Genomic DNA, 21,412 nt, shown 5'->3' with positions numbered 1-21,412 from the left:
CGAACCCAGACCCCTGGTGCTGTGAGGCAGCAGTGCTAACTATTGAGTCATCCACATTTATAAAAGTGTTTCATTGAAAATTGAATTAGCTTCCGTCCCCTACTTGATACCTACATTATCTGTGAATACTACTCCCAACTTCCAGATCTGGTACTTGACGTCGATGGAGTTCAGCCTGTGTGAAACAAAACAAATAAGTTAATTTGTACATTTGTTTCTCAGCCCATCACCTGAAGAGTTATTGGACAACACAACCCTGCCAATGTTAGCTGTTCTGCAGACAGCTTACATTCAGTAGAATATGTGTTGTCTGAGGGCAAAATGTGCGTCCCCTGCTGGGAGGACGCTCCTCCTTACAGAGGTGCTGGGCAATTAGACAGATTGCAGCTCTGCAGTCCCAAGCACTGATAGTCCCTGATAAAGGATGTTGATAACAAACACTTCATAGGAAGTCTTCTGCTAGGAATAAAGAGTAAGGAAGAATAGAACTTGTATTCATCTATGGAATTAAGAGAAAGTAAATGACATTTGAGGTGATTTAGGATGGCCATTCAGTTATAAAACAATAATTACAAAAGAAGACCCACCACCACCTTTTTAGGACAAGAATCTTTAGAGTATTTAACTTAGGCATAGTTGGCACTGCCCACAACCTGAGCCCAAATTGTGGGGGGAAAAAAAGAGCCAAGAGATGCTAGCTCTGACAATATTTGCAAAATATCAAAAAGAAAATCACAACTTACAGCAAAACTTAGCCAAGTATTCCTCAAAGACAAAACGCCTGATGATTTGTTTATTAGCACATCTACACATATTGGAATTAATTTTAAGGATCATTAAGCAACAATGTTTTTAATTGTTTTGTTTTGAAAGGAAATCCTTGCAATGATCTTTTACAATTTGGTTCCAATGATATCTGCATGATTTCCAACAATTTATTGAGCGAAATGAATCAATTTTCCAAATACCTTATATTAAATCTGACTATCAGCTACTTTGTTAGGTTTGTTTTTGTTGCATCTGAATGGTGTCACTCACAGGAATGAAGCAATCTCCTCATCATTACTGGAAAAGGCCTAGATGCTTAATTTAATGGAAATTGTAACTCAAAAACCCCACACATTCTTTCATTTCATGAGGTTGAATAAGGAAGTTGGAATATCAACTCTATTATTGGTGGATTTTCCAATGGTATAATTTGCATGACACAGATATCTAAAACTTTATTAGAAAAACATCAAGGCCTGTACCCTGTGTCTTGTCAGAAATGAGATGATGGCGGGACCACTCGAAGCTCACTATTGAGGAAGGGACCTTGATTTATACAGCCAACATATTGCTCAAATCTGACAAGAGGCTGATTAAACTGAGGTACCTTTGATACCTCCAGATTTCAAAATGCACTGTTGATTAAATCATTGCTGAGTTGCTGCCTGTTAAAATGTTCCTCCCAAAATTGACCCTACTGGTAGCATTTTCAGACAATGAGTTTCCTCAGCCCATCACCCAGAGAGTTATTGGGGAGTACAACCCTGCCAATGCTAGCTGCTCCGCAGACAGCTTACATTCAGTAGGGTATGTGTTGGCTGAGGGTAATATTTGCGCCCCCTGCTGGGAGGATGCTCCTTCTTACAGAGGTGCTGGGTAATTAGATAGATTGCAGCTCTGCAGTCCCAGCAGTGGCAGGTTTGTGCAATGGCTTCTGTTGGGATCATAGATAATGATTGGAGAAAAGGAGCTAATGGATGCGTGAACTAAGGTAGGTCTAGGGTATCAGCCATGCCTGGCTGGCAGGTCCCAGCCACAGGAGCAGTTTGGGGGTAGTGATGGAATTTGACAGACCAAGATGAATAAGATTAAAGGGAGTATGAGCTTCAAGTGGGGAGGGCTTGAGCTGGCCTATTCAGCTATCTGCTTTGTATTGGTATCATCCAGCCTTGGCTCAAATAGTAGAGGCGACAGGATGAGGACTTAGGGGCAATTTATGGGCCACCTAACGTCCTCAAGAAATAATGGCCATGTCAAGTCCAAGGGTGTGTGAGCCACCAGTCACCTTGGTCAAGGGCAGGTGGCTGGGCAGTGAACATGTCTGGCACTGTGTTTTGTGAGTGGCTAACAAATGGGACCATAAAATTCTACCCCATGGATTCATCTGAACAAAGGAACATGGGATTGGGAATCACGGCACAGATTTATGCAGATAGTGGGATTAGTGATTGCAGTGGGATTAGCATGGATGGGTCAACACAGATCTGATGGGCCAAAAGGCTATTCTGTGCAATAACAGCAACTGCTTGCATTTATGTAGCACCGTCAACTTAGTAAAGCAAGGTATTTCAAAGATGTGATAACAAACAAAATTCAACACCTAGCCACGAGAGGACATAAAGGCCCCAATACACACAGTTATTGGGAAGGGAGTCATTTTTACCCAGCCGCAAACTGGAAATCGCTGGAGGCAATTCTGTAACCAGAAACAATCTTTTTTTAAATTCTCCTTTCTCACTTGCCAGCTGGATAGGCGGAGAGGCTTGCTCTGAGCACCATTCAGAAGAGCCAGCTTTTTTTTTCCACTCATTTGTGAGATGTGGGCATCGCTGGCTGGCCAGCATTTATTGCCTGTCCCAAGTTGCCCTTTGAGAAGGTGGTGGTGAGCTTCCCTCTTAAACTGCTGCAGCCCACCTGCTGTGGGTTGACCCACAATGCCATTTGGAAAGGAATGCCAGGATTTTGACCCAGGATGTGGCAGGACTGCAGAGCTTAGATCTGATCCGTCAGTTGTGAGATTGCTTAGCTCTGTCACTTGTTGTTTATGCCATTTGGCATGCAAGTAGTCCTGGAAAATGGCTTCACCAGGTTGATATGTCATCTTCAGGTATGCCTGATGCTGCTCCTGGCATGACCTCCTGCACTCTCCATTGAACCAGGGTTGATTCCCTGGCTTGATGGTAATGGTTGAGTGGGGGATATGCTGGGCCATGAGGTTACAGATTGTCAGATTGTACTGGAATACAATTCTGTTGCTGTTGATGGCCCATTGTGTCTCATGGGTGTCCAATCTTGAGTTGCTAGATCTGTTTGAAGTCTGTCCCTTAAGCATGATGACAATGCCACATAACAAAATGGAGATTATTCTCAATGTGAATGTGGGACTTGGTCTCCACAAGGACTGTGCCGTGGTCACCCTTACACATACTGCCGTGCACTGATGCATCTGCAGCTGGGGGATTGGTAAGGATGAGGTTAAGTATATTTTTCCTGTTGTTGGTTCCCTCACCACCTGCCACACAGAGAGTGTTACGTGTATGGAATGAGCTGCCAGAGGAAGTGGTAGAGGCTGGTACAATTGCAACATTTAAGAGGCATTTGGATGGGTATATGAATAGGAAGGGTTTGGAGGGATATGGACCAGGTGCTGGCAGGTGGGACTAGATTGGGTTGGGATATATGGTCGGCATGGACGGGTTGGACCGAAAGGTCTGTTTCAATGCTGTACATCTCTATGACTCTATGCTATGTAGCCAGTCTAGCAGCGATGTCCTTTGGGACCTGACCAGCTCAATCAGGAGCCCTGCTGCTGAGTTACTCTTGGTTGTGGGCATGGAAATCCTCCAGCTGGACTACATTTTACGCCCTTGCCAGCCTCAGTGCTTGTTCAACGTGGTGGAGTACTGATCCAAAAACTGAGGGAAGACATGGTAATGAGCAGTCGAGAGAGTGGTGCTGGAAAAGCAAAGCAGGTTAGGGAGCATCCAAAAAGCAGGAGAATCAACATTTTGGGCATTAGCTCTTTATCAGGCATCAGCAAGAGGTTTCCTTGTCCATGTTTAACCTGAAGCCACAATACTTCATGGGATCTGGAGTCATTAAAGGACTCCCAGGGAAACTCCCCAACTGTAAGCCACTGTGCCGTCACCTCTGCCAGGTCTGTCCTGCCGCTGGATCAGTCCATATCCGGGATGGTGAAGGTGATGGCTCAGACAGTTTCTGTGAGGTATGATTCGATGAGTATGACTATGTCAGGCTGTTGCTTGACTAGTCTGAGAGACAGCTCTCCCCATTTTGGCACTAGCTCCCAGATGTTAGTGAGGAGGACTTTGCAGGGTTAACAGGGCTGTTTCGGCCATTGTCTTTTCCGGAGTCTAGCTCAATGCCAGGTGATCTGCCCAGTTCAATTCTTTGAGACTTTGTCACGATTGGTACATCTGAATGGCTGCTAGGCCATTTCAGAGGGCGAGTGAGAGTTAACCACATTGCTGTGGGTCTCGAGTCACAGACCAGGTAAGGGTGGAAAATTTCCTTCCCTGAAGGGTATCAGGGACCAGATGGGTTTTTCTGACAATCAACAATGATGTCATGGTCATCAGTAAATTCTTAATTCCAGATTTATTTCATTGAATTCAAATTCCACCATCTGCCATGGTGGGATTCGAACCTGGGTCTGCAAAACATTGGCTAAGTTTCTAGGTTAATAATCCAGTGATAATACCACTAGCTGTAGAGAGCTAAAGCCATAATATGTTGGGGAAGGATCCAAAGATCAGGGAGAATTGGAGATTTGTGGCAGGCTGAGACAGATTTGGTGCAGAATCTTTTACTGCGGCAGAATTCGAATAACTGAAAATTTCTTTGAACATTCACATCAAAGTATATGTCAGATATTCGATGTAATGCTGTGTGAACAACTATAACAATCTACGTCTCATTAGATTCACTTTGGCAGTTGGTTAACACACAAATTTCTTGCGAGCTGTTGGTTAATTGTAAACTATTTCATCATTTGCCTTGACTGGAAAATAAATCTTTTCCTTTTGTTTTATTCTTTCCTGTCAGGCAAAAGACAGACCCGTGCTGACTTCTGTTCCTGCACAGAGCACACAAGTGATCCTGTCAACATCGTCAGCCTGTTTTTGCTAATGTTCATGCCCCAGCCCACCCTACTGTGATTACAGAGCACTCCTCTTCTGCTGTTCTGTACATATCATCACCTTCAACTGGCAAAGAATCTCAAAAGTAACCAAGGGCATGTCACAATCATTCCTTAGAGTTTGAACATAAGTGCTGACAGCAGAGATGGTACCAACACTAAGCTACTCTATTTAGAGTGACAAATAACATTCAAGGCTACGGGCCAAGTGCTGGAAAGTGGAAGCAGTGTTCAAAGGTTGGTACAGACTTGGAGGGCCTTCATGTGCTGTATGACTCAATGATAATTAAAGTAGGAAGGAATGTAGCTTTTGAATCATATCCAAAGATGATGGAGAATGAGGAATTGTTCTTTACCAATCATTGATGAAATTAATGTCCTGGCTACTTTGGAGGACATAAACTATGGTACAGAAATATAGGAGTTGTGAGAGAAAAATGCCATATCCAGCTACTTCAACTTTTACGATTGTGGTAGTTGCATCATGCATTGACATTGGAAACACTGCCTCTGAGGGCATTTTGCAGCAAGTGACTCGAGCTCTCCTTGACAAGACACAAATCCTCACTCACCTGAATGAGTGCAGATCCAGGAACACTCAAAATAGTTAATGCAGTATAGCAGCCCCTTTGAAAGGTAATCCGTCCAGCACCGTAATTATTCACTCCCATCAACACTGCCATGCAGTGGCTACAGAAGCACAGCAGCAACATGCCAAGACCCTTTCTATAGCGCCTTTCAAATCCATGACTTCTGCCACTTTGAAGGACAAAATCAGCAGATGCATGGAAGAGCCACCAGCTGTTAGGTTCCCTCCAAATCACAGACCCTCGAGGAGTCTCCATTCCTTCAAATCCTGAAAAGCCTCCCCAAAAGCATTGTGGGTGTGAACCTAAATTAGACAGAGTGAAGACTGTTCAAAACGTCAGCTCAACACCAACTCCTCAAAGGGAAATTAGGGGAAGAACAATAAATGCTGGTTTTGCAAACGATACTCACATCCCAAGAATCAGTAACTTTTTTAAAATCACATTAATCAATCTCTCCATGACACAAGGCTAACTCTAGCTGTGTAATTTTGGGAAACATAGTTGCCAAGTCACCACTAAATTGAAATTTTATTGGGTTTCTTCATTGAACAACTCGTGGAATATGAAAGTATGAGTTTCCTTCTATTGGTCCCAACTAGAATTGTTCAAATGATCACTAGCTAGATATTTAGCAATTCATTCATGTAGATCATCAAAATGCAATGGAATGAACTAGGAGCAGGAGTAGGCCATTTGGCCCTTCGAGCCAGCTCTGCCATTTGATAACATCATGGCTGATCTTTTCATGGACTTACCTGCCGGCTCACCATAACCCTTAATTTCTTACTGTTCAAAAAAATTTATCTTAGCTTTGTAAACATTCAAAAAGGAAGCTTCAACTACTTCAGTAGGTAGAGAATTCCATAGATTCACAACCCTCTGGGTGAAGAAATTCCTTCTCAATTCAGTCCTAAATCTGCACCCTCTAATCTTGAGGCTATGCCCTCTTGTCCTAGTTTCATCTGCCAGTGGAAACACCCTGTCAACTACTGTCTTATCTTTTCCCTTTGTAATTTTATATGTTTCTATAAGGTCCTGTTCATTCTTCTAAATTCCAATGAATATAACCTTGGTCTACTCAATCTCTCCTCATAAGCCAACCCCATCATCCTAGTGAAACTCCTTTGCACCCCCTCCAGTGCCAATACATCCTTACTCATGTAAGGAGACCAAAACTGCACATGGTACTTCAGGTACAGCCTCGCCAGCACCCTGTACAGCTGCAACATAACCTCCCTGCTTTTAAACTCAATCCCTTTAGCAATGAAGGACAAAATTCCATTTGCCTTCTTAATTACCTGTTTTACCTGCAGACCAACCTTCTGTGATTCATGCACAAGGACACCCAGGTCACTCTGCACAGCAGCATTCATCAATTTTTACCATTCAAGTAATAATCATTTTTACTGTTATTCCTACCAAAATAGATGACTTCACATTTATTAACATTGTACTCCATCGGCCAGACCATTGCCCGCTCACTTAAACTATCTATGTTCCTTTGCAAGGTTTCACAGTTCAATGCATACTTTGCTCTACCACTCATCTTAGTGTCATCCACAAACTTTGACACACTACACATGATCCCCAACTCCAATCATCTATGTAAATTGTGAATATTGTGGTCCCAACATTGATTCCTGAGGCACACCATTAGTCACTGATTGCCAACCACAAAAAAACTCATTTATCCCCACTATTTGCCATCTCGCATGTTAGAAATGAAATCGAAAAGACTGACAAAGTATGAGTTTTATACCTACAGAATTAGAAAATATGGGGTTAGAAGTCATACTTAAACCATATAGAGCCTTAGTTAGAACATTCTTGAATATTTTGGACAGTTCTTGGCACTACCGCTGAGGAAGGAAATATTGACCTAGGGGTAAATTTATCAGAAGATTACCTGGACCCCAAGTGTTAGATTACGAGGAGAAATTGAAAATGAGAGTTCTCATCCCCGGAATTTTGTATGAGTTAATGGGAAATTTGAACAAGGTTTTCAGGCCACTAAGGGGAACAGACTGGTTGCAGAGTGTAGAACCACGAGGCATAGGTTCATAGAATCCCTATAGTGTGGAAACAGGCCCTTCTGCCCAAGAAGTCCACACCAGCCCTCCGAAGAGTAACCTACCCAGACGCATTGCCCTACATTTAACTGCTGACTAATGCACCCAACATATCTGAACACTGTGGACAATTTAGAATGGCCAATTCAACTGACCTGTACAGCTTTGGATTATGGGAGGAAACCGGAGCACCCAGAGGAAACCCACACAGACACAGAGAGAATGTGCAAACCACACGCCCAAGGCTGGAATCGAATCCGGGTCCTTGGTGCTGTGACACAGCAATGCTAACCATTGATCCACAGTGCCTCCGTAATTAAAAATTAGTATTAGACATTTCAGTGAGGACATTAGGAAACACTTCTATACACAAAGATGTGTAGCAGTTTGCATCTATCTGCTGTAAACAGCAATTGATATAGACCCACAAATGCTCATTTAAAAGTGATATTGATACAACCAATGACATTAATGGATATTGTACAAAGTTAAGTATGTGGAGTTAGGTCACAGTTTAGCCAGGATCTCTCTAAATGATGGAATGGGATCAATACACTGAACAGCTACTCCTATTTGTAAGATCCGTGCAAGTTAGTTGGTTTGCTGTGCACAAGTGCATCAAGAAACAATGAACTGGGTTTTTATACCTCCATCCGTGTGGGAACAGAAGAAGATGATTGTTAAAGATGGAGGGCAGGGCCCAATTCTGTGACTCCTACATCATGGCATTGGAAGGTTAGACCACTGTTAGATCTCTGGAATGGGCTTGATTTGTGGACAACACGGTTGAAAGCATCGGAGGGTGAACTCTAATCGGACAGGAATGTCATAATGGGATTTGTGGGTGGGGAATGTAAAGAATCACCCCGTCCTAATACGTCTCACTTTTAGAATTCAGGCTACATGCCATGAATCAATGAGTGCTTACACTTACACAACTCCGTCGTGATACGTAGATTGGGCGTAAGTACTACTCACACTGCAGAGAAGGAGTTATCCCTCTTGGATTTCTTCTTCTCCTGAGCATCACTGAAATCCAAAGCAGCTTTATCCATTCCCAGCAGTTCGCTGATCCTATCCCTCCCATAGAATTCACCATACTTATCCATAACCTACAGGAAGGCAAGATAAATTGTTAATTAAAGGACTTTTGTGTTAGATAAAAAGGCAATGAGAGGCAAGATTTAACAAAGTCTGGTTGCTCAGTGGTGGAATATTTACAAAGACAGGTATTTAACAGAATATGATGGTGTACTCTAAAGCCATTGGCCTCATGTAGATGACTATTCAGCTAAATGTTTCTCAGATTGTTTTACAAATGCTGCATTTGTTCAAATGAAATTTTCCCTCCCTCATTAATTTGTTTAAAATAATTCAGTGAAACACTTCAGTTAGGCAGCACAGTAAAGAAATGAACAAATGCCTGCTGAAAAAAAAGTGATGTTCTGTTGAAGATTTTCATCTTGTCCTTTGTCAGGCCAGATGCAAGAATGCAAAATTGCAAAGAAGCAGCAATAAATGCAAGAGGAAAAGGAGCTATATAAACTATTGCTCCCTTTGAAATTTGGCATTCTTGCATCTGTCCTGATGAGTGTAATATGAAAAGTTTCAAGAATGTTTCATTTTTTTGCAATACTCAAGTTCTGTAATGCCAGGTAATTACTTAAATAAATACTTGTCAAACATCCCAAGCGGCAATGCTAACAGTGATTTTTTTTCTTCAAATTTACTATCAGCTGAACTGACTTGTTTTCAAACTTTTTCACCAATTACCACAACTAATGCCTTGAAAGTTACAACATTGCAATGAATGTTTTATGAAAACTATCATCCTTTGAACGAACTGGCTTATTGGATACATGCCAATTTCAAAGTAATGCTGAGTTAACGACCATGTGAGCATCAGTGTGGTGGATTTACACTGCTTTCATATTGCATTAATGGGTAGACTACAGGTCGAAATTAACGTCATAACCTGATCACCTCATTAGCACCAGCTCAATTTTAGACATGGTCCACCACCAAGGAGATAGACCACATGAAGTATGAAAGTCTGGGTCCATTGATAAAAGTAATGCTCCAATTGCCATTTTAGGCAGGACCTGGTTACAATATGAGCCATGTAAACGCCAATCAGATAGTGGAAGAGAAGAGGCCAATGAAGGACGAGGTTTGTGGGCCTCAGAAGATCAGATACAATCTGCCCCCAGTCCTATCCAAATTTACATGGCTGATGGAATTGCTGGCCTAATTTTCAGGTGAGTTGAATCAAGGCATCAAGACACCCATTTGGCACTTTCACCTCATCTCATGAAACTAAATGGGGCCAAACACTCAAAATTATGGGAAGCCATTCCACAGCCAGAATGATCAGCTGACCAGCAAGCTCCCAACACACTTATTTGACTGCCGTGTGTGCAGGATGCGAGAAAAATTACAGAAAATTTGAATCTGCTCTTTACCTTTCTTTTCACAAACTTGTCCCAGTAGTTATAAGGGAATGATCTGAAAAAGGAGGACAGAATTATTAGTAATCACATCTCTTGGTTCTGGCATATCATGCAAATAAGAGAAAGACAAATTTTGCTGTTCCAGCTGAGTACAGAGGCAGGTGAGGGTGAAACAGAATACAGTCTTGCTTTGGACCACACTATTAATCAAAAGGCAAAATTTCAGTAGCAGTTGGAGATGTGAAAATGTGCCAGGCTGCTGGAGAATGGCCAATGCAGTACAAATGTTTAAAAAGGGAGACAGAACTAATCCAGCTAACTACCGAGGTAAGGGAAAATTTTACTGAGCAATAATGAAAACAAAATGAAAAGTAACTAGTTTGAAGTAGCCAGCATAGACTTAAAACAGAGGCAATCATCTTCCCAACCTCATGGAATTCCCTAAGACAGCAACAGAGAAGGTTAATGCATAAGCATTGTCAATAAAATAATATATTGAATTAAGATGTGAAGACAAAACTCACACAACACCAGGTTATAGTCCAACAGGTTTATCTGGCATGGCAAGCTTTCAGAGCCCCCACCCGTTCCTAACTACCTCAGGAAGGAAGGGGGCCTCTGAAAGCTTGTGGCTTCAAATAAACCTGTTGGACTATAACCCGCTGTTGTGTGATTTTTGACTTTATCCAACCCAGTCCAACACTGGCACCTCCACATCAAAGATATAAAGAGGCAGTTCCTAAGGATAGTTCAATGTCATATTTGATTTACACACTGAATAAAACTCAGCTGAATTAAATTTTGAATCATAATAATGTCAGGACCCTAGTCTGATCATCAAGGTTATTTTACTCTGATCTTTTACTTTGTATTTTCATACCTGCATTGAAGAAATTATTGATTGTAAACCTTACGTCAATTCAGCCTATGACTGCAACAGATGTTGATTTTAAATAAATAGAGCTATGGTAATAAGACATGAACTATAGGAAAGCCTCTGACAAAGTGACACATGGAAGATAAATGGAAAACATTAATAGTAATGAAATCGCAGGAGGTCTGAAAATGAAATTGTGAATTGATGAGAAGGGAGAAAACAAGGAACTGGATTTGTGGATGTGGTATGGAGATAGGTGCATGGGTTCCAAATTGCTTAACTCTGGAGTCAGTTTCATTCATTGTGAAATCAATGAGTTATCATAGTCTTACAGGAGTGATGACAACATTTGCAGGTAATATTGGAACTAGAGGTACAGTTATCACCCCAAAAAAGCAAATGAAGCTGAAACAGAACATTGATAAGGCAAGGCCACTGGCAGCACAATGCTAAAGGTTGAGATGGGCATGGCAACATGTGGGAGAACTTCTAAAGCACAATCTCACAACAGTACATAATTTGAAGTTACTTCATTAGGCATCTTTTATCTACAAGGAGAAAGTGAGGACTGCAGATGCTGGAGATCAGAGCTGAAAAATGTGTTGCTGGAAAAGCGCAGCAGGTCCTGAAGGGCTTATGCCTGAAACGTTGATTCTCCTGCTCCTTGGATGCTGCCTGACCTGCTGCGTTTTTCCAGCAACACATTTTTCATCTTTTATCTACAACATGTTGTCATCCATGAGTTCTCTACCATGTCCAACCATAGACCTTTTGGAAGGCTCCTCTTATAATGGTCCTCAGCCAGAGTGACCTCTATTCCCTTGGTCAGTTTGCCACATTATTCCCCTCCAATCCAGGCACCCACATTCCAAGTTAGCAGGTGAAGTGAAGGCAGAGCAATTAGTTAACCAAACCATAACAATATCCTTTTGTGATTAATCTTAATCAGAATAATGCTGAAGATATAAAGCCCGAACCTTTTTTGATGCAATTACATTCTGTGGAATGTAAGCAGCTATCACCACCTTCTCAGTGATGCTGATTGTAATGAGATGGCCACTTGTTACCCTTGGATCTGGGCAGACTGTTTTGAGGGGAAGGTGAAGATTTCTGTCCACAATATCGTGGATACTGGGGAATACTCGCTGCCGGCCACTTATTACTGCACATAATTGGGCAGACCTTCCCCAAAGGAGACAGTGTGGAATTCTGCTGGCTCTCACACTGATGGCAAGGTTCACACTGACAGGATTGCATTTCATGCCGATTCCAAATAGAATAGATATAGAATCATAGAATCCTGACAGTGTGGAAACAGACCATCTGGCCCAACAAGTCCACACCGACCCTCTGAAGAGTAACCCACACAGACCCATTCCCCTACCCTATTACTCCACATTTACCCCTAACGAATGCACCTAACCTACACATCCCTGAACACTTTGGGCTATTTAAGTTGGCCAATTCACCTAACCTGCACATCTTTGGATGTAGGCCATGAACCTTATATTTCTCCATAATGTTTCCTCCATTATTTCTTTTCTTTATTCTTTCGTGGCATGCAGGCATTGCTGGCAAGGACAGTGTGTCACCAATACCTTGTTGAGCATGAACAAAATGGCCTTGCTAGAGCATTTTAGAAGATATTTACAGGTTAACCACATTGTTGTGGGTTTAAATGTAAATCAGATCAGGTATGTATGGCAAATGGGAATGAGACGGGTTTTTGCCAACAACTGATGATACTTTTGTGATCACCATTACTGAAACTAGCTTTATTTTCCAGATGTATTCTTTGAATTTGAATTCCACCACCAGATGTAGTGTGATCTCAATGTTTGCCACGACAGACTCTGGACTGCTAGTCAAATGACACCACCACCATGTTACCATCGCTACCACCCCCCCCCCCCCCAACCCCAGACTGAAATATAAGAATGAACCAACAGAATTACATACAAAACCCAATGTCTAATACTCACTGTGTGTTTATGACCAGCCTGTCCCATTGTCCCTTGATGTCATCCTCTGAAGGTTGTTCAGTGATGTATAACCCATCAAACTCCAACTTCCTGGCAACCTCTTTCTCTCGCTTAAAAATAACCAGAGGGACCTACAAAAAGATAAGGAGATAAGTGTGGCTGAATGACATGACAACTCTAATTTTCTGGCCACCAAAATCCCATTTTGCACTCCCTTGCTGTCATTTAACTGCAGACTGGTTTATGACCTGACGCAAGAAGGTTAAGCTTGTTTCGTGCTGAACCAAAGAGATTGGCATATCTTAAATGTTCAACTGTTTAATGCAAAGATGAGAGAGACTTGAGCAAATGAGGTGACAGTGTCCCATGAAAGGCAATATCTGCTGGTAACATTTGCACTGTACCAAACTGCTGACGAGAGATGGATTCCTCCTGCGGCTGGATGCCTCTTGCTGCTTCCACTCTGCAGCCCCACGATCCTCAGCAGCTTTCACACGTCCATCCAAATCACATTCATTTGTCTGTGTCAGCTGACCTCCAGGTCCTTCTCCTCCTCAGTGGAGGAGGTACATTATGAGGAATATACAATGCTCAAAGAGAACACTAATCCTCACCATTAATAGTGCGCTGAGAGATGACGACATTGCAAGTTCTTGGACCTATGCTTAAGGGATAGTCCTGATTATAATTATAGGTTTACAAAAGGCAAAGATTTTCTAAACAACAGTCAGCAGACTCTGCTGTTAAAACCGGCACATGCCCACTGCCTTTATGCCCTGTCCATGACACACTGAAAAAGAAACCCGGATTCACACCAGGCATGTTTCAGATATTTTATAACCAAGCAGTTTCCAGGTGTTATTGTGAACCTCTGGAGCAGGTGGGACTTGAACCCAGATCATTTGGCTCACAGATAGAGAGCTGAAAAATGTGTTGCTAGAAAAGCGCAGCAGGTCAGGCAGCATCCAAGGAGCAGGAGGATCAATGTTTCGGGCATAAGCACTACCACTGCATCGCCAGAGCCCAACTAGATATAAATCATATGCACCCACCTTATTAAAGCATTGTGACTGTATCAATCAGATGACTGACTTGCTAAAATGGTTTTATGAATTTCAAAATGACAAACAGACTGCTGATTTTGGGGCTCACTCACCCATATTACAGTGTTCTGTCTTAATTATGTCATTGTGCCAGATATCATAATTCCACGTGACTATGGTAGTCTCACTTTTGCAATGTAAAATTCAGCTCCATGTTGCGGACTAGTTTAGAAGATTTTCTCTTATCATCTTCAAGCCAAATTTCTCATGCCCTGATCATGGGTAAAATATTGCGAATGAATGATACCAAAAGTGGAGGTGCAATGGACAGCGAAGCAGGTTACCTCGGATTACAGGATCTTGATCAGATGGGCCAATGGGCTGACGAGTGGCAGATAGAGTTTAATTTAGATTTGGGAAAGCAAATCTTAGCAGGGTTTATACACTTATGGTAATGTCCTCGGGAATACTGCTGAACAAAGAGACTTTGGAATGCAGGTTCATAGCTCTTTGAAAGTAGAGTTGCAGGTAGATAGGATAGTGAAGAAGACCTTTGGTATGCTTTCCTTTATTGGTCAGAGCATTGAATACAGGAGTTGGGAGGTCATGTTGCGGCTGTACAGGACATTGGTTAGGCCACTGTTGGAATATTGCGTGCAATTCTGGTCTCCTTCCTATTGGAAGGATGTTGTGAAACTTGAAAGGGTTCAGAAAAGATTTACAAGGATGTTGCCAGAGTTGAAGGATTTGAGCTATAGGGAGAGGTTGAATAGGCTGGGGCATATTTCCCTGGAGCATCGGAGGCTGAGGCTTATAGAGGTTTACAAAATGATGAGGGGCATGGATAGGATAAATGGACAAAGTCTTTTCCCTGGGGTGGGGGAGTCCAGAACTAGAGGGCATAGGTTTATGGTGAGAGAGTGGTGCATGTGTGGAATGGGCTGCCAGTGGAAGTGGTGGAGGCTAGTACAATTGCAATATTTAAAAGGCATCTGGGTGGGTATATGAATAGGAAGGGTTTGGAGGGATATGGGCCGGGTAATGGCAAGTGGGACTAGATTGGGTTGGGATATCTGGCCGGCATGGATCGAAGAGTCTGTTTCCGTGCTGTACATCTCTATGATTCTATAACTAAAATATTGTGAATAAAATATTCAGATTGTTGTGCCATTAATTTCTATACCTTGTGCCCCCATTAAACCATTTTGCTCAGACTATACTCTGTGTAGGCTTCAACTATCCAGTAGATTACTTAACAGTAGAAAAGTAATTAATAGTGGTACAATTTTACAGTAAAATGTAATATTTAATGCTCTGGATGGTGATCTTGAGATGCAGTGGGTAGCATCTCTAAGCCAGAACTCTGGGTTCAAGTAAAGCTTAAAGAATTGATGTCCAAAAGTGCATTCACAATGTGGCCAAACAGGTTGAGTATCAACTGGTGAATACTTCCAACACATACCAATGGCAGGAGTTTAAAGTGGAACAGACTCATGGTCAGCCATGTGATGGAATGAAATTGGAGTCCTTGCCATCATTATCCACAGATCCAGGCAACAGCATACATGTGGGCAGCACAGTGGCTCAGTGGTTAACACTGCTACCTCACAGCACCAGGGACCCAGGTTCAATTCCTACCTCAGGTGACTGTCTGTATGGAGTTTGTACATTCTTCCCGTGTCCATGTGGGTTTTCTCCCACAATCCAAGGATTTGCACGCCATGCTGAATTGTCCAATAGCATTAGTCAGGGTAGGGGGATGGTTACTCTTTGGAGGGTTGGTGTGGATGTGTTGGGCTGAAGGGCCTGTTTCCATACTGTAGGTAATCTAAAGTGAATGTTACCCCAACACTCTGAGTTTTTTTGGGGGGGGGAATTGGGTAGTTGTCAGTTGACTGTGGACTTCAACTTCTTATTCTGGGGTGCATTTGGAAAAAGAGTCACGATGGACTCAAAATATTAACCATGTTTCTCTTCAGATATTGCCAGACCTGCTGAGTTTCTCCAACATTTTCGGTGTTTATTTCAGATGTCTAGCATCTGCAATATTTTGATTTTATCTGGATTTAGGAACTGCCACCTTGCCGTACACATTGTAGGGGTTGTGGCAACATTGGTCTGACCTGCCTTCCAATAGAGAACTCAAGAAGAAAAATTAAGCATGGTAGAAAGAAATACATTGCTCACGACTCTTTTCATTGCTGGGCTGTTTCACCCATTTCTTAACGTAATTATGAGAAAAAAATTCTTGCTTTGGAAGGACTGGCAGACAAACACCTTTAAACTCGTGACTAAATTTATTTTAACCACACAGAATGTTAGTATTTGAATTGAAAAGCTGAGGTTAGCCAGTGACTATTCATTTTCAGATACTACAAAAGTTAACTGTAACAGAATGAGTTAAAACATTCTGACTTATACTGTTTGCTGCCCCAACCCATGCTGTACCTGAATGAAAAAAATGCCAAACCCCAGCTAACATCTATAAATAAATGGACTTTATCGTAAGAGTTACCCTCAATCACTGATAGTCAGAGATCTTAAACCCCATAATTCTAAGCAAGTTAAGGTCAATAATAAATCTTTCTAATAAATTTACTTTTAAAACTTCTGATCCTGACAGTAGTCTGAAATGATTTTTGAATCCCACTGTTGTGATCTGTTAACCATTACTCACTGTAAACTTCAAAAAAATACTAAAGATTAAAAATACAATAGAATCCAAAATGTGAAAGCTCATAGCATGAAGCCCAATTTTACTTTATAAAACTGTAATATCTGCCGAAATCTAAATATTTGGAATGGATCTTCTGCAGACAGTTGTGTGTAGTCTTCATACAAGAGTAGGTTTTTCTGAAAGATATGCTACATATTGACCATCGTCTTTTTCTGAGGAACAGGCTAAGCAAAAAAAAACACATCTTAATACAAATGCAGTGATTCTATCAGACTTGTTAATATCACCAGGTAAATCTCTTGTTTCACCAATGATATGTGAGTCGTGGAGACTTGTCAACAGCACAAAGAAAATGTCCACAGTGGAATAAAATCCTCATGTCAGTTCTTTGTGTACACTAATAATTGTGATAATAGGCCTATAATCGAATACTGGGTTTCAGATGATGGAGTTTATCTATTTGATCTTTGCTTTAACTACATTTTGTTAGTGTTGACAGAATCCATTGATTAAATTGCTGCCTGCTAATCATGCCAAGGCAATATCCAGTAAACTGCTGTAGGCTACAGAATCAGAGTCAGTCTTATGAAAAACCCAGCTCATGACTGTACAACTTGGGCTGTAAAATGACAAACTCTATAACTTAAGCAAAATAAATTATTGACCAATGAATATGGTTAAATAGTTTGGGTAATATAATCGAACAAAATTGGGCTAGACATTGAGAGTTAGAACTGTCTTCTGGGAATGAATTAGGCTTTCAGCTTGTTTCTTGGAATGGAATTAGTAATTTACATAAGTAGTACCTACAGTTTGCAAAACAAAACGACGGATTTTTTGTGACTTGTTTGCAATGACCAAAATGTTCTGTTGCCTTACTTTTAGACAGTAGTAGCCAATGATGCAGAAAAATGAGATGACGGTGTGCAGGATGGCTAGAATTCGCAAGGTGGGTTCCATATAGCCACTGCTTTCCTGGAGAACATAATGCACTGTGACCCTGTGCTCACTTCCCATACTGCTCCATCGAGAACCTCCACCTTCCTGATAGTATCCTGGGTGTTTACATTCCTTCTCTTCTAGGGATGGAGAAGTGGAGACCTGTTGAACATTGCACATTAGTAACAGAACCTTCCATCATTCATCAAAATATCCAATACAATTTCCAATCTTTGCATTCAGAAATTACAATAGAAACAAATCAACTGTTGGAGTATTTTTAAACTGTTGTTTTTGGATGCACAAGGTATATTGAGCATCATTTTAATGATGCCCTGATACACTAATATAATGATAGAAAATAGGAGCAGGAATAGGCCATTCAGCCCTTTGAGCCTGGTCTGCCATTCAATACAATACCTGTTCCCACTTTCTCTCCATATCCTTTGAACCCTTTAGTCCTAAGAATTACTTCTTGAAAACATCCAATACTTGGCCTCAGCTGCTTTCTTTGGCTGAGAATTCCATAGGTTTCCCACTTTCTGGGTGAAGAGATTTCTCATCTCAGTCCTAAATGTAAACCTCTTTACCTTAAAATATAACCTCTGACTCTAGACTCCCCAGTTATCAGGAACATCCTTTCTGAATCTGCCCTGTCTAGTCCTGGAGAATTTTATAGATTTCCATGAGCTTGTCCCAGTTCTTTTAAACTCCAATGAATGCAGTTCCAACCAATTGGGTCTCTCCTTATATGCCTAGGAATCAGTCTGGTAAATGTTTGTTGCACTCCCTCCATTGTCAGAACATTCTTCCTCAGATAAGGTTACCAAAACCTAAGATGTGGTCTCACCAAGGGCCTGTATAATTGCAGAAAGACATCCCTGCTCCTGCCATTTAATTTTTTTTTCAGGGGCAACAAAACATTTAGACCATAAGACATAGGAGTAGAAGTAAGGCCATTCAGCCCATCGAGTCCACTCCACCATTCAATCATGACTGATGGGAATTTCAGCGGCACTTACCCACACTCTCCCCGTAGCCCTTAATTCCTTGCGAGATCAAGAATTTATCAATCTCTGCCCTGAAGACGTTTAACGTCCCGGCCTCCACTGCGCTCCGTGGCAATGAATTCCACAGGTCCATCACTCTCTGGCTGAAGAAATGTCTCCTCATTTCTGTCCTAAATTGACCACCTCTAATTCTAAGGCTGTGCCCATGGATTCTAGTATTCCCGCCTAACAGAAACAAATACCCAGTGTCCACCCTTTCTAAGCCGTGCATTATCTTGTAATTTTCTATTAGATCTCCCCTCAACCTTCTAAACTCTAATGAATATGATCCCAGGATCCTCAGCCGTTCATCGCATGTTAGGCCTACCATTCCAGGGATCATCCATGTGAATTTCCACTGGACACGCTTCTGTGCCATTATGTCCTTCCTGAGGTGTGGGGCCCAGAATTGGACACAGTATTCCAAATGGGTCCTAACTAGAGCTTTATAAATTCTCAGAAGCACATCGCTGCTTTTACATTCCAACCCTCTTGAGATAAATGACAATGTTACATTTGCTTTCTTAATCATGACCTCAACCTGCAAGTCAACCTTTACAGAATTCTGGGGTAGCATGCCCAGATCCCTTTGTAATTTGGCTTTATGAATTTTCTCACCATTTAGAGAATAGTCCATGCCTGTATTAATTTTTCCAAAGTGCAAGACCACGCATTTGCTCACATTGCATCTCATCAGCCATTTCTTGAACCACTCCCCTAAACTGTCTACATCTTTCTGCAGCCTCTCCACCTCCTCAGAACTACTTGCCTGCCTGCCTAATTTTATATCATCGGTGAACTTTGCTAGAATACACCCAGTCCCCTCATCCAAATCATTAACATATATAAAGTGAACAGCTGTGGCTCCAACACCAATTGTCACCTGTTGCCATTCCGAAAAAGAACCTTTTATCCCAACTCTTTGCCTTCTGTCAGACAGCCAATCCTCAATCCATGCCAGTAGCTCACCTCGAACACTATGGGCCCTGACCTTACTCAGCAGCCTCCTGTGAAGCACCTTATCAAAGGCCTTTTGGAAATCTAGGTAAATAACATCCACTGGGTTTCCCTGGTCTAACCTACTTGTTACCTCTTCAAAGAATTCCAACAGGTTTGTCAGGCATGACCTCCCCTTACTAAATCCATGCTGACTTGTTCTAATCTGACCCTGCACTTCTAAGAATTTAGGAATCGCATCCTTAATGATGGATTCTAGAGTTTTACTTACAACCCAGGTTAGGCTAATCAGCCTATAATTTTCCATCTTTTATCTTGATCTTTTCTTGAACAAGGGAGTTACAACAGTGATTTTCCAATCATCTGAGACTTTCCCTGACTCCAGTGATTTTTGAAAGATTACAACCAACACCTCCACAATTTCTTCAGCCACCTCCCTCAGAACTCTAGGATGGAGTCCATCCAGGCCAGGAGATTTATCAATTGTTAGACCTTTTAGCTTTTCTAGCACTTTTTCTTTTGTAATGGCTACTGTACTCAACTCTGCCCCTTGACTCTCTCAATTGTTGGGATATTACTCATGACTTCCACTCTGAAGACTGACACAAAGTATTTATTAAGTTCTTCGGTTTTTCTTTATCTCCCATCACAAGGCTTCCTGCATCAATTTGGAACAGCCCAATTTCTTTTTTTGCCTCTCGTTTGTTTCTTATGTTTTGAAAGAAAGTTTTACCATAATTTCTAATATTACTGGCTAGCTTACCTTCATATTTGATCCTCTCCTTCCTTATTTCTCTCTTTGTTATCCTCTGTTTGTTTTTGTAGTCTTCCCAATCTTCTGATTTCCCAGTGCTCTTGGCCACTTTGTAGGCTCTCTCTTTTCCTGATACATTTCCTGACTTCCTTTGACAGCCCTGGCTGTGTAATTCCTCTCCTCCACTTCCCCCTACCGCCCCCCCCCCAACCCCTGGATAATCTTTCTTTTCTTTGGGATGAACCTCTGTACTGTGTCCTCAATTACATCCAGAAACTCCTGTTATTGTTGCTCTATGGTCTTCCCCATTAGGCTCTTCTTCCAGTTGATTTTCGTCAGTCCTCTTTCGTGCCCTTGTAATTACCTTTATTGAACTGTAACACTATTACATCCGCTTTTGCTTCTCTCTTTCAAACTGCAGACTGATATCTACCATATTATGATCACTGCCTCCGAAGTGTTCCCTTACTTTAAGATCTTTTATAAAGTCTGGCTCATTACATAGCTCTAAGTTCAGAATAGCCTGCTCCCTTGTGGGTTCCATCACAAGCTGTGCCAAAAGGCCATCCTGTAAGCATTCCATGAATTCTCTTTCTTTGGATCCACCGGCAACATTATTCACCCAGTCTATTTGCATATTGAAGTCCCCCATGATCACCGTGACCTTACCTTTCTGACATGCCCTATCTATTTCTTGTACATCTTGTGCCCCTGGTCCTAACCACTGCTGGGAGGTTTGTACATAACTGCCATTATGGTTTTTTTGACTTTGCGGTTCCTCAACTCCACCCCATCTGACCCTATTTACTTGCTTCACTGCCAGCTTACTGATGTATAAGGGCATGTAAATTTGGTTGCAATTCCCCCCTTTCCAATCAATTGCTATTCAGCTGATAACAGGCTTAAACTGTTTATGATACTAAAGTGGATAACCTCACATTTATCCCTGTTATACTTCATCTCTCCAGTCACTCAACCTGTTTAAATCACACTGAAGCATCTCTGCATCCTCCTCATCCTCTCACCCAGCTTTGTATCATCTGCAAGCTTGAAAAATATTATATTTAGCTCGCTCATCTAAATTGTTAATTCAGTTTG

The 21,412-nt window shown here is 41.7% G+C and overlaps 1 protein-coding gene across 1 annotated transcript in view; it reads right to left on the bottom strand.

The window, feature by feature from the left end:
* Window positions 1-21,412, bottom strand: part of ryr2a (ryanodine receptor 2a (cardiac)) — a 769,474-nt gene that overhangs the window by 28,583 nt on the left and 719,479 nt on the right. The window contains exons 92-96 of the mRNA XM_087991236.1: window positions 17,495-17,716; window positions 12,896-13,026; window positions 10,049-10,091; window positions 8,565-8,698; window positions 115-175 (exon numbers count right to left, since the gene is read on the bottom strand). Of these exons, the coding sequence (XP_087847362.1) occupies window positions 115-175; window positions 8,565-8,698; window positions 10,049-10,091; window positions 12,896-13,026; window positions 17,495-17,716 (591 nt within the window). The remainder of the gene's footprint in view (window positions 1-114; window positions 176-8,564; window positions 8,699-10,048; window positions 10,092-12,895; window positions 13,027-17,494; window positions 17,717-21,412) is intronic.

Source organism: Chiloscyllium plagiosum, unplaced genomic scaffold (genome assembly GCF_037043375.1).
Source record: "Chiloscyllium plagiosum isolate Xiang-an unplaced genomic scaffold, Cpla_swu_hap1 HiC_scaffold_10, whole genome shotgun sequence".
Taxonomy (NCBI): domain Eukaryota; kingdom Metazoa; phylum Chordata; class Chondrichthyes; order Orectolobiformes; family Hemiscylliidae; genus Chiloscyllium; species Chiloscyllium plagiosum.
Note: the sequence above shows the minus strand (reverse complement) of the source record. Positions and strands in the feature narration are given on the sequence as shown.